The sequence below is a fragment of the Pteropus alecto genome, unplaced genomic scaffold, assembly GCF_000325575.1.
Source record: "Pteropus alecto unplaced genomic scaffold, ASM32557v1 scaffold3, whole genome shotgun sequence".
Lineage (NCBI taxonomy): Eukaryota > Metazoa > Chordata > Mammalia > Chiroptera > Pteropodidae > Pteropus > Pteropus alecto.
The window spans coordinates 174,155-188,722 of NW_006442484.1; the positions used below are offsets into that span (position 1 = coordinate 174,155).

At 36.3% G+C, this 14,568-nt stretch overlaps 1 protein-coding gene across 7 annotated transcripts in view; it reads right to left on the reverse strand.

Moving 5' to 3' along the window:
* Nucleotides 1-3,312: 3,312 nt before the first annotated feature.
* SYNJ1 (synaptojanin 1) overlaps nt 3,313-14,568 on the reverse strand; it is an 82,347-nt gene continuing 71,091 nt past the window's right edge. For 5 of the 7 annotated variants that reach the window (XM_006920968.3, XM_015596629.2, XM_015596626.2 and 2 more), the window contains 3 exons: nt 13,197-13,305; nt 12,861-13,078; nt 3,313-6,336 (listed from right to left, as the gene is read on the reverse strand). In XM_006920968.3, the coding sequence (XP_006921030.1) occupies nt 5,524-6,336; nt 12,861-13,078; nt 13,197-13,305 (1,140 nt within the window). In that variant the 3' untranslated portion in view covers nt 3,313-5,523. Of the gene's footprint in view, nt 6,337-8,734; nt 8,759-12,860; nt 13,079-13,196; nt 13,306-14,568 lie in introns of all 7 variants that reach the window. The other 2 variants (XM_015596628.2, XM_015596627.2) reach the window with 2 other exon arrangements.

Here is a 14,568-nt window from a genome sequence, read left to right on the forward strand (position 1 = left end):
CTGAGCCCTCAATAACGAGGCGCTAGTAAAGCTGAGATAGTGCAAGGCTCTACTCCTGGTTGTCTCTTTGGAAGGGCCATTGCCGAATATGAATTGATTTGCATATTACAAGCCACTTTGTATTCCTGAAACGTTGGCTCTCTGCATTGAAACTGCATCCCTGGGTTTCTTGGGACAGAGTGGAGAAAATGACAGTAGGCCTGGAAATGTCCCAAACCAATCCAGGGCCTCACATGAAGGCTGTTACACTGCATAGAAGTGGAGTCCAAGGAGAGATGTGTTTTCATCTCTCCTACTGCTGGGGCATTGATAACCCAGACCCTGGAACATGTAATACTGTTCAGATCCACAAACGCCTCTCTCCCCAGATGGCTAAAGAGGCCTGCTGGTTCTCTTAGCTCCTGACTGCTGGCCATGAGGTTATCCCTTATTGCTCTTGAATCCAATTGCATATTCATCAAGCCAACTGCTGCTTAAAACTTGGTTCACAGTATAGACATTTAATTAGAACCATTTATCCACAAACATATTACAGGGTCTCTTGGTATACTTTAAAATAATACAATATTAATGAAAAGTATAGAAAACCCATGTACTGGCCATCCAATTTTGTTTAAATATGTAGTTTATTAATCACCTGGTGGAAAATCTGCCAAATCGCCACAGACCAAGCCCTTGCAGCATTATTAACCTTCATTAGCATTGATATTTGCCTTTGTAGTACTTCTAACGTTATTCTTTTATTGCATCTCTATCAGTTTTCTCTAAACGTCTTTTTCTTCTCCTTATAGGCCATGTCTTACAAATGTGTGTGGAGCTTTTTCTCAGTGTGATTTAAGTAATCACCAATCATGGCAAAGCCTGTTGTCTCACCATTACCCAAGTGGGTTCTGAATTTGAAGTCAAAGATAACATCTGTGTGGTGTTGAGCTTTTTGGCTAATTTTCTCTGAATATTTTCGGTACTGTTGCCTTCCTAAGGTGAAGGTCATCTTATGACCATTGGTATCTGTTGAAGCAACCCATTAGTGATGAATACTCTGGTCCAGATAATTAATGGGTCATTTACAACGGTAGCTAGATATCAGACAGGAAGGAAAAGAGCACATTTTTACTCTATTGAATTTTTTTTTTTCTATTAAGTCCTAACACATTAGAGATACAGTTAAAATTCCCACATTTCTCTCTGAACCCGTTCCTCTCTCTTCCCAGAGGTAACTGCTATCCTCAATTTATCATTCCCATTGTGTTTTTATTCTAGTAACACATGTATATATCCCTATAGAGTACTGTTTTGCATATTTTAAATTTTATATAAATTGTATCATACTGTATTATTTTGTAACTTGCTTTATGGCTCCATAGTGAGATTTACTAATATTTCATTCACTTCCGCTGCTGTATAGTAGTCCACTGTATAAAGATGTCACTCCATTCCCTTGTTGATATTTATTTCTAGTTTTCACCATTACAAACAATGCATGTCCTATTCCACATGTACTAGTTTTTCTACAAGTCAAATTTCTTTTGATAGAGTATATGAACTTTACTGGATGTTGTTAAATTGTTCTCTAGACTTGATGTGCCAATTTACCCTTTCACCAAGTATATGAGTTCCTGTTTTACTACATGGTTGTTAAACCTTGATGTGGTCAGACTTATTTTTCTAACATCAATAAATTGGCATTTTGATTCGTACATCAGTTTTTTTTTTAATGAGTTTGGTTATCCTGTGTCGATCGCCCATGCTGTAGTTTGTCGACCTGCAGAGCTCAGGATCTGGCATGCATCACGTGAAGAAGATAAAAAGATAAGCTACAGACTCAGAGAAATCTTTGCAAACCACATATCCAACAAAGGATGAGTATGCAGAATATATAAAGAACCCTCAAAATACAACAGTAAAAAAAAAAAATCAATTTAGAAAATGAGCAAAGGACACGAGTATATATTCACTAAAGATATCAGATGGCAAATAGACACATGAAGATGTTCACAATCATTAGCTATTAAGGAAACACAAATTAAAGCCATAATGAAATATCCCCTACTAAAATGGCTAAAATAAAAAAGTGACAACAGCAAATGCAAGCAAGGATGTGAAGAAACTGAATCACTCATAAATTGCTGATGGGAATGTAAAATGATACAGTCATTCTGGAAGATGTCAGTTTTTTAAAAATCCGAGCATGCAACTACCTCATGACCCAGCAATTGTACTCCTGGGCATTTATTCCAGAGAAATGAAAACTTAGGTTCACACAAAAACCTGAACATGAATATTTATAGCAGCTTTATTTATTTAGAATAGCTCCTAACTGGGAAAAACCCTGATTCCTTCAATGGGTGGCTGAATGGTTAAACTAGCCATGGTACATCCCTACCACGGAATACTATTTAGCAATGAAAAGGAACGAACTATTGATGTACACATCTGGATGAATCTCCAGAGAATTATGCTGAATAGAAAAGGCCAGTTCTAAAAGGTTATATACCATATGGTTCCATTTACATAACATTCTTGAAGTGGCAAAATAACAGAAATGGAGAATAAATTAGTGGTTGCCAGAAGTTAAGGACAAGGGAAAGGGGGATGGGACAAAAGGGCACCATGAGGGGTCTTCACAGTGATGGAAATGTTTTGTATCAATGTTCATGTCCCGGTTATGGTACTGTACTATAGTTCTGCAAAATGTTACCACTGGTTAAACTGGATAAAGGGTAAGTGAGATCTCTTGTGTATTATAATTTCTTACAATTGCATATAAATCTACAATTATCTTAAAACTAAAAAAAAAAAAAAAAAAAAAAAAAAAAAAAAAAAAAAAAAAAAAAAGCAATGAAATAACCAACCTAATTCAACTATTCACAAATCAAGGTAATTGTTTTGAACAGCAATCACATAAGACTGACAAAGGGCAATACTTATAGGAACTAGTAGCTTTGGCCTCTTACCTTCGGTCTCGTTAGCCCACCTCTTCTTTGGCCTGGCTGTCCGTATGCCTGCTTTCCCTCTGCACCGCCCCCCGGGTTGTTCATCAGTCATGCCTCACGTGTTATATTCAAGCCAACGCGATTTTGAATGAAGGCTTCCCTTACAGAATAAGTGCTTCTTGATGATTAGGAATCTCCGAATATGTTTCTTCTTACTTTTAGAGTAGGTGTTATATGGAGAAGTGAAATGGATGAAAATGAGATCTTGAATTAAAATACCTAATTTGACAATAAGAGTTAATCTCCAAATGTGACTACACTTATATGTAAAGTTCAAGGAAAATGGCTGAGAAAAATTCTTCTCTTTTGAGCAAAGTAGTCAATATGGTAAAGACAGGTATATTTATTTCATATGACAGCACATTTCACGGGATATGTACAGAATGTTCGTATTTCACTAACTTTAATACTGTACTTCTATAAAGTATATAGTTATAAATATTGTATGCCACATAAGCAATAAAATTCTTACATATAAACAGCAATCTACTATAGAGAACAAAGAATTCACAAAGATTCTTAGTGTCTAATTTCTGCTCTGCTTTTAACAGAACTGGTAAATATTTTAATAATACACAGGATAATGGCTAGTTATTTGCAGCATACCTTTAACTTTCAGAGCTTGTGCACTTTCAGCAACTTGCCAAATATAATTTTCCTGATAAAGGCCTAGCTGCTGCATGATATGTATATTTTAGACAGTAGTTTATATTCAATAGGGAACATTGCTCACAGAACTGCAATCTGCACTAGTGGAGTTTATAATGAATTATTTTGCTAATGGAGCGTGAATATCAAATACACTAGTCACACAGATGTTAAAGCCACAGTTTCAACAAGTTAATTCACATTCTGAAGCACACCGCTAATAGTAATACTGCTGTTTAAAATATACCAATGCTGAAATGATTAGAACCCCCCAAAAAGCACAATATAAAACTCACAAGAGTTATTTCTAACAGCAAATCCTGGCTGTTAACAGAGAGAGGATTACTTCTATAAATATAGTATTTTGATAACATCTGAGCATTTAGAAAAGTACTTTTTTTCCTAATAGATTTGCTGTATGTGGTTAAGTGCAATGCAGTTTGCTGTGCTTTTCCACTTTACATATTCTTAGCCATGAGCTCTATTTTCTGATATTCCCCCAATACACATCTTTGAAGGTTAAATGTGGACAACGGAATTTAGGTGGACACATACAACTTTTTATATAAAAGGAATGTTAGTACAAGTCTTAGTGGGTAAAGATGATTTTAACTTAAACTGACAACAAAACAACTGCTCAAGGAGTTTTCTGATTGGGATTACTTAATGATATCAAAATTCTACATTCTGTAAAAATTCTGTGTACTTCATAAAACAAAAGCAGGATCAGTTGTCTATTGGCAGTGCAGGAGACAGAATCCATAGCTAATCTGAGGTGTGGGCTCCGAGAACTTAAAGCAGCATCAGAGATGTGGTATGTGGCCTCTTAAGGGGAGACAGCACACCTCTAGGGATCCGCAATCCAGGCTCTGAGGACTGCTGCTCTCCCTGCTCACGAAGCTCCAGAGTGAAGGCAGCAGATAGAAAAGCGTGGAGGGAAATGGGCAACAAACACCTGCACTTACTGAGAAGAGAGGACATTGAGCTCTAATGTTTTTCACTGAACTTGGTGGGATGTGCCTTCCCAACACAGAAGACCACAGCGCTTTTCTGAAAGGGCTGGAGCGTCCGTCTGCATGACAATGACCACAAAATACGCTGCTTCCAGCTGCAGAAGCTTCTCCCGGAGAGAAGCACATGGAGGCGCTAGAGTAGAGGGTAACAAGGATGTGTGTTGTGTCCGTTTGAAGCGGTGGGGTGTGAAAATTCTGGTTCTATAGTCAGGGTTATTTATTTTCGTTTTGGAAAGAAAATGAATGAAATGTCCAAATTTCATTTACAGCCATCCTTTTGATGATGAAATACTAAAAAGAGAACTGTTAGAACTTTTAGGTGAAAATCTGGTTTGAGTTATATCCTGGAATTTAAATGATGAGTTTTATAAGTATGTCAGTGTATATATATGCACATATGTGTGTATACAAGCTTTTTTTTTTTTAAAGCAACGCCTTTCAAAATTTTGTTTCAGTATCACTTTGACAGCTCTTTGGTAAACACTTTTAAATACCAATTGTTAACAAGTACAAAAGGGCTGGCAGTAATGTCAGCTGGAAGTGGTTTGGGCTTCTTGAGATCCTTTAGAGAAGACTAACAAAGAATTTCTGAATAACGACTATTTTCTAAAGTAGTTTTGAGCACTTTTTATGGCTACTACTCTCTTAGTTATCCAAACAGAAACATATCAAAACTCCAGTTGATGGTGAGGATTTTTCCTTATTTCCAATATACACATAGTCCAGCTCTGTACACATTAAATAGTGGTATTTCATGACGACATCAGTGCACTTAACAATGCCTATTGCACATAATGAATAACTAATGCCCAATTCTTTTGTCTCTACCCTGCCAAAACTGAAAACCAGCTGTTTTCTATTGCATGGCATTATCTTTCTGTGAAGTCTAGTGTGGGTGATGCCTTAGATGCCAAAGCGGTGAAAGGATCTACTGGAGGGGTAGTGCCAGGTGGGAGCAGAGGAACAGGAGGTGGAGGTGGCCTTCTTGATGGCAACACACAGAAAGAAACATTTGTACCTTTATTCCAGTCATCATCAAAGATCGCATCGGGGCCAGAAGACGAACCTGGCTGATTACCCAGGAACTCCGGACAAGCCGACTTTGACTTCCCTTTCACACCAAAGTCCTCTTCTTCCTCGAAGGTCACCCATCCTTTTGGGTGGCTACTTGTTGCTGTAGACTGGTCCTGCAGATCAAAACTGTCCTTAAAGCCATCCAGTGAAGGCGGAGGCTTGCTATTGGTATGACCAGGAGGCTTCAGAGAAGGGAAAGGACTGTGAGCAACGGGCTCTTCTTTGGAGAACCATGAAGTTGCTTCTGATTCTTGCGATTTGGCTCTAAATGGGTTTCCGGAAGCGGCAGTCCTGTCGGTGAAAGGGTTTGTGCTGGTCAAGCTCATGGTAAACGGGTTTGGAGAACGTCGCATATTTTCCTGGGATTTGCTCCGGGCCGGAACTGGAGGCAATGTCGGCATGCAACTTACGGAACTCAAAGCGTTAATGTTACTTTGTGTTGCAGAAGGCAACTGAATCAACCCCTTTGGGTGTGGGGTTAGACCAGGTGACGTTTGAACAGATAACTGAGCCTTTGATACAGCAAGCAGATTAAATGACAGATCTTCAAATGGGTCACTCTTTAATGGTGATTCCAGTCTGACAGCGGAGATTCCATTTGTTTTTATCTGGAAAAGAGAGTACTGAATAATCAAAAAAAGAAACTTAAAGTAACATATTTATTTTTAATACTCCCTGTGCTTGCTGCTTTCTGTCTCAATTTTTCTTCGTTTTGGTGGCAAGTATACAAATTTAGAAAATAGAAAGCAGCAGTTTTACTCTGGTGCAGTTTTACTCTGGTAGATTAAGTAAAACAGCTAAAATCTTATTCTTTAAAAATTCTCTACTAAATAAATCCATTTATTAAATAGAGCTCATTTCATTCATGCAAGTATTGATATGGTCAAATGGAATTGTACAGAATTAGCAAATGAGTTTGTTCATGCCCGGTTCCATCAGATGTTAGCACAAACTGAAGAAACCCATATTCAGAACTTATGCTAAATCTACATAAACTTCCAACACCCATCTATGATGGTGATGTGGTTTCATTATTCTTTTCAATAGTTCCATTTAAAGTTAATGTTACTGTGGAAATTCAACTATGTGGGTGAAAATTAATTTTATTAGTAGATTTCTATTCATAAGCCGAAGACAATGCATCTTTTCCTTTTGTACTTGGAAAAATGAATGTTTGAAGCATTCTTTGACTTTAACGTAAGTTCTTCTTTGTAGAATAAATTCTGAACAATGCCCTGCTATTCCTTAACTAACTTTCCTCACCTTGTAAAAACGTTCCAAAACAGATTGGCTTATTAATAACCAAACACAATGATTATTTAAAACCAGGAAGGAAAAGTCCTATTTTCTATTTGATATATTAATTCTAAAACCAAAATGAAGCTGTGCCTAGAGCGGTGCCCATTTCTTTCTAACAGGGGTGTCTGTGAACTGCTTTTGGTAGGAATAGTGTTCCCAATTACTTTAGTTATAAAAAACTGGCACCCTGTGCTGAGTTCACAGAGAAGCCAGTCGGGGAGGGGCATAGCTCTTATGGGAAACAGAACTATGACCCTGGCCCTGTGAGCAAATTAGCTCATCAGGCACTTCATTTTAACTTTAAAAACCTCTACATAATTGTTAAGACCAGGTGGATGACTTGGGTATTTATGCCAAATTTAAGAATTAAAAAAATAAACATTTGGGTTGAAAAGAACAGAAAAGGGAGAATTTAAGCTCAAGACTTGCAATGTAATAAAATGGAGCACTACCCAACATGGATTTAGATAGCTATTACAGCAAAATAACTGAATGGTCATGAAATATGCTGGAAAAAGAGCAGCAGTCCCCATGAAACGTAAATGGATCTTATCAAACAGTAACTTGGTGCTTAAGAATAGGGAAGGCTTTCATTTGCAAAAGGGAATGGAGTGGATAACTTCATAAGTGAATAACTTTCAAGTATATGATTCGTTTTATTCAATTGTCCTATAACATACTTCATAATTGAATAAACACGTATATTTTTCTTCAAACTTAATATAAATATAATTTGTCCAAAATTAAAGAGTTAAACATGTCACAGATTCTAAACAGTATTCTAAGTATATTAAAGGTAAGCAGACATGTAAGTGGAAATCTACTTGAGAGACAAATTTATTATAAACATCACGAAACTACAATTAACTATCTTACCAATAATGTCTGGATTATTTATGATTAACATAACAAAAGAGAAGGACTGGGTTGGGTTTGGGACCCAATTCTCCCATGGCAGACAGCACAGGCACAATACAGATGTTACAGGAAAGGAGAATTTATGCTTTGCACAGCTTTGAAAAGTAGGCCCTTGTCAAATAAATGCTATACATATAAATATTTTTATTTTCACCTATTAAAAAAAATTTTTTTTTTCAAAATAAGTTAAAGGTAATTTGGTAGAAGTAGGACCATTTTGCCTAATCAGGCTTAAAATTATAATGACAGCCACACCACCAATCATTACATTAAAAACAGTGGTATTTTTACAGAGAAAGGTGTTGGAAGGACCTTTAAATAATCCTGTTCTAATATTAACTTTCATCTTTCTAAATTACCAATTCTTCCTTACCAAGAAGAATTCTGCAACTAAAATTATTTGAAAAAAAATTTTTTCCCAAAATAAACCTTAGGAAAAAAAATTGAATTTTGTATTTATGTAATTATGCCAAGAATCAATTTGGTTTTGCCAAATAAGACTTTCATATACGTAAAGCTTACCTTATTGAAGTTATACTTTTTAGTCTTGTTAATTTTCATAAAAAACAGAGCAAAATATAGTAAAGCAAGAATAACTAAAATGCTTCCTAAAAATCCAAAATGCTAAGGAAAAGCAGGTTTTATGATATGATAATAGAATTTATTAATGTGAATAGGTGGTTTTAAAAATGAGTGAAACTTTAGATGTATGAAGCAAAAGATTCATACATCTAATGTGCTAATAAGACAGATGATAAGCACATATAAGATTGAGAAATAATCCAATACCTGTTACCCTGATGATTGCTCCTGCTTTAAGAAAGGGAACACAGACATCAAAGGAAAGAGTTAGGAGGACAATCTGAGACGAACAAGCAACCCTAGCAATTCAGTCTTCAAAATACTTTTTGTTCTACATTATTATTATATACAGAATCCGAGAGCAGTAATATTTGCAGGGCATGGTGTAAGTTCAAGGCACAATTCTAATTTCTTCTGTAATTGTGAATAAAAAGTGTATTGCTAAATTAGAGCTTAAGTTTTTAATTTTGTCTGAGGCTGCTTACTAACCAGTTCAAAGTTTTGTTATTCCAAAAATAATCATCAAAATAGGTTTTCGGAGCTCTAAAATACTTTAAGCAGCCTGTTATGGATGAAATGTTTGCATCTCCCCCAGATTCGCATGTTGAAACCCCCAGAGGGATGGTATTTGGAGATGGGGCCTTCAGGCAGTAACGGGGTTAGATGAGGTCATGAGGGTGGGGCATCACAATGGAATCAGTGCCCTTATGAGAAGACACGGGGGCGAGCTTGCTCTCTCTCCTCATGCAAGTACAGAGCAAGGGCCATGTGAGCGCACAGCGAGAAGGCAGCTTTCTGCAAGCCAGGAACATAGCTGCCACCACAACCCAACCATGCTGACATCCTAATCTTGAACTTCGAGACTCCAAACTGTGAGAAAACAAATTTCTACTGTTTAAGCCACCCGGTCTGTGGTACTTTGTTATGACAGCCAAGAGGAGCAGGACACAGTTTTAAGACTGCCTCTGGGTTTATCATCATTAGAGAGAATGTACAAAATGGCATAACTGTGCCAAGGAAAATTAGTACTTATTTTAACAAAATGGTCAGGATCCAGGTTTGTTCTATATGACTCAAACTTTCTAAAGGATGATACTACCATGAATTCACCTCATATTAGTTGGAAGGTGCAACGCAGTAAGAGACTGGACCCTATGTTTGTTGTTTAAAAATGAAATAATAATCTTTCTATGACACAGTGGTATGTTTTAACACAGTATTTTTAAGAAACAGTTTTGAGCAAATCTTCCCCAATTTCTAAAGCTTACCTTATTTTAAAATACCAAAACTCATTTTGACAAGTTAGGGACACCATTCCAAAATATATTATTAGAGTTTCCTGTTTACTAAACACAAGACTCCTGCAAGTTAATACTTTCTCGACAATCCTAGGCTTACGCATCTCAGTTTTGGCCCGGGACAGGAGAGGAGGGATGAGTTTGTGCTAAGATGTACAGAGATGGTACTAAATAGATCGGAATGCTGAGATTTCTCTCTACTTGGTCTCTTCCCTCACTGTCAGCTATCACGTCAACAGTATGGCAGTGAGGCTGTTACTTTGCCTTCTGGTGGATTTCTTGGCTTCTGGTTCTTAGCTGATAATCAGATGACTAAAATGTTGGAAGTCTGACAGGTAAGTGAGGCATTTTTGCATTTTCTAAAGGATATGTAACAGGTTATATAATCATTTGAGTTGAAACAATCTTTTTCTATATTGATTTATAGAGTCAAAGAACATTTAAATAGAAATAAAAAGTAAAGCTGTGTTATACATGTTTTTATGTTTTAGCTTATAGATTTGATGCAGAATCAATAAAGACATGTAAAAATTACTAATGTTTAATTCTAAGATTATTTTGTGACTATTTAAAATATCAAATGTCATATTTTAAAATCTCATCCTTTTCAACTTATAGCCACTACAGAAGATTTTTAAAATTGTAAATGTTTCTTATTTTTCAAATAGGCATTATTCTTATGGTTCCAAAAGGTACAAAAAAGTAAAACATCTCCCCTTCCTTCCAGCTCCCCAGCACTGTACCCTCCCAGAGGAAACTGTAACCACTTTGTGACCCCTCACAAAGACAATCTACACGTGAACAAGATCTTCACCCCCTCAAAAAGAAAATTGTGTCTGTGTATATTCAGAGGAATCTGATATCAATGACTGAAGCAAAAGAGAATATTTAGCATTTAAAACAAACATCTGTGGTAGTTTCTATGAACTGAATACAAGATTTGAGAACTCAATCTACCAGGTCACATACAAAGCATGTGCTTTCTGCCACCAAATCACCACACCTATTCCACTGGAAATGAGAAATCAAAACAATGAAAATGACCTAAGAAAATGATATGTGGCAGTCATTGGAATAGTCATCCTATAGTATTTTTGTGTCATAAGATGACTTTCTATTGAAAATTGCAATCTTACTCGACATTTTGCTCTTTCTGAAGTTTTTTAGAGTACGGTTAAGTCTTCACTTAACGTTCTTCAACTTTGAGCAAAAAACCATGTATAATGAAACTAATTTTACTGTAGGCTAATTGATATAAGTGAGAGTTAAGTTCCTACGGCATCTATTCAACATTATAATGAAACGACACTGAATAAAATATTCAGGAACCTGATGTACTGTATCTACTTTCATATTGGTCTAAGAATACTTAAACTATTAAGAGAATTTTAGGAATTAAGGTTTGCTTTTACTATGAAACAGATGTTCACTTTCTGTCCTCAAACAGTAATAGAAAGCTCTAGGATGGCTACTTTGAAAGTTTTTTGCCCTCCAATTACATTTAAAAAAATACAATAGCACACCTTACAAGAAAATGAGAAATTTATGACTCACTAAAAGTAGATTGGCAGAGAGAAAAGAATAGTGGACATTTAGTGTTTGAAGAACTTCTACAATTATTATATATTTTCAGCATCCTCAATTTTCTGAAGTAAAAAGTGTAGAATACTTTTTGGTATTAACTTAAGAGAACATTTTTCTCAATTATACATCCTTCTTCAGCTTTTATATATGTGACCAATAGTCTGAGTAAGTGCTATTAGCAATATTACTGTTTTAAAAATCATATTTTCTTCAATAATCTGTTTTTCACTATGCAGAAGCATAAGAAACTGTTAACTTCTGTGAACTAGCTGGACATATTCAGATATCTGTAAAAATAAATGCAAACTATTATTTATAAATGTGCTTAAGGGCCATTGCTAATTGTTCTTTAAGCAATATTTCTGTATTCTAGATCTTTCCAAAGTTTAAAGAAACTTTTAAAACTTTACACATTTCTTTGGCCTTGATAGCATTTTCAAGTTAAAATTTGAGGATTAAAAAAAAAAAATGTAACAACAAAAGAATTTACTAAATATAAATTTTATTTTAATAATTTTACTGAACTGTATATAACAAAAACTAAGTAAAACAACAGCCCCCCCCCGAATAAAACAATTTAACTTAAATGATTATTCCTGTATCAAAATAACTTTGTATATACATACCAGAAGTCTTTTCAACATGAGATCACTCTGGCATAACAAAAGTCCCTGTGATCTTATAATTTCTGCCCACTTAAGGCAATGGCACTGTTTTCTACGTGACACTAATGAAGTGACATTATTTTGATGGTTTTTACTTTGGTGACTAAGCCTACTGCTGCACACCCAAGCCACCAAAACTGATCCAATAATGACGGAAACCGTTTGAGACATCCGAGGAGCCCAGTGCCAGCTCCATCACAGGAAAGAACCATGCCTGCATCAGGAGGAATAAAAGGATTATGCTGTTTACTGGAAATTAACCACATGGCTGATGGTCAGGGATTGATCTGATTACCTCTCTCCCAGGAAGTGAAAATCCAAACTACTTTATTAGCTGTGAGCAATAACAAAAATAAACTATTGCTGTTCATCCTAATTTACTTACTATCCAAAGTAAACTATGCATTTTTAAAAAGTCACAAACACTCTAAAAGTTAATAAGAGAAGAGAAAACAACGTGGGAGCCACCTGACAACTCCCTGAGGGACCCTAACTTAGGCTGGCTCTCTGAGAAACTCTGATCTAAGCAACAGGTTTAAAAAAAAAAAAAAAAAAGCCAAACCCTCAAACTGCCAAACCATGCATCTGTCATCTGTTTAGTCTGAGGTGTCAAATGACACTCATTTGTTGAAGTCATATCTCAAGATGCTATTATCACCAAAAAGAAAAAGAAAATTGAATCAGATATTTGTTTCTTTCTTTCAAAAGCTAATAATTAAAATAAGCATGTTCCAAGACTCTACCAAAGGTATCGAAGATGACATTTTGTTTACTGGTGGAACCTACCTGCTGCTGTGCTGAAGGTTCTGAAGGCAAGCTGTGGGACGACCTGCTCCGGGGTGGGGGCTGCGGGGGGCTTTCCAGGTTCGGCTGCAGGGCAGACTGAGGCACAGGTGCTGCCAGAGGGACCAGAGGCTCCTGCATCTTTTGAACAGGTGGGGGTGGAGAAGGCTGTACAGGCAGGGCGGCCTGAGGCTTCAGAGGTTCAGGAAGAAGAACTGAACCTGAAAAAATCATTTCTGGATGTTAGTGGTTTCTAGAAAACCATATTTTATCCTTCCTTTAGTAAAATGTTAGGAGGTCCTGGGCTTTTTTAACAGATATTTCTAATACGGTGTCTACCTTTCAGTACTTCTGATGGTCTGCTTTGGCTTTCAGGAGTCAGTCTTCCAGCAGACGCCCGGGCATGGCTCTGCGGGGCGCTGATCACTCCAGCGCGGGGCGGGATGGTCTACAAATGGGAAGCATAACGTTTGAGACGTTTACTTATTTTCGACAGACAAAACGTGAAAATAATTGCTTTTGCATCTCATTTAATCTCCTCTCTGGTACTGTTCCATCTATTATTTTAATTGCTCTCTATTTATAGCCAAATGGTCATAAGTTTTAAAATCTTCCTTTTAATTTTTCACTGTTGACTATGTGCCAGGCACTATATTAATTAAGCACTGCATAGGCATTTCTATTTCATCTTCAAAATATCCCTCAGAGGTAAGTATTCTTTTAACATCTCTTTTAAATTAAGATGAAGAAATGTATATAATTTTCCCAAGACCACAGGATCCAAAGCTCAGGTCTGATGGGCTGCAAGATCTTTGTTCTTCGCCACAGGTGAAGTTGCCTCATTGGGAGATGAGGATGGCAGATAAGGTCACAAGATGGAGAGACACATACACTGAGTGACTGAGGGCCTTACAAAAAACCACACGCTGAGATTTTTTTTAAAACACAGAAGTAAAAACTCTCTAATGACTAACTCAATCTGCTACATTAAACAGACTGGAAGACACACTGGTGAAAAATATAGTTTCTATTTTTATATGTTTGCTGAAGGCTCTAAACCCCCGATACTTCTTACTTTAAGTAAAAGTTATGAATGCAATCTCATAAAATCTGACATTTCTTCCCTATTGTTACAGTATTAAATAGAATTTTAAAAAGCATGTGTGTGGTCGTGGAGTCAATGAATAGCAATTTCCCCTTTTTTTGCAAAAAGGAGAATGAGTAATAGATACCTGTAGGAATAGTCCACAGACATTAGTGTAATATTACATTTAGGAAAGGACCGTTAGTTTGGATGCTAAATAGAGAGCTACAACAGAAAAGACAAAACATTACTAGCTCAGCAATTTTATGAGAATGTCTCATGAGAAATTAGAAGTTAAGTTTCTTAATGTCTTATAACCTTAATTTCTAGTTCTGGTAACAGTTTCCAGTTCCCACTCTTCAGCTGGAGGCCTCATGGCAGTCCCAGGCTGATCGCTGATTTCCACTTTTTTTCCTTTTCCTTTTTTTTTTTTAAATTACTTATATCTCAGAGAAATTTTTCATTTGGGTAAAGAATAGAATAATTATGTATATGAAAGAACATATGATAAATATGCAGAAAACCACAGATTCACACGTAGGGAAAAGCCCACCACCACCACCTGCTTGCCTACATTCAATACTTTTAGAACCAGTTTTCCTACACTGACTCTCTCAGAAGTTTTTT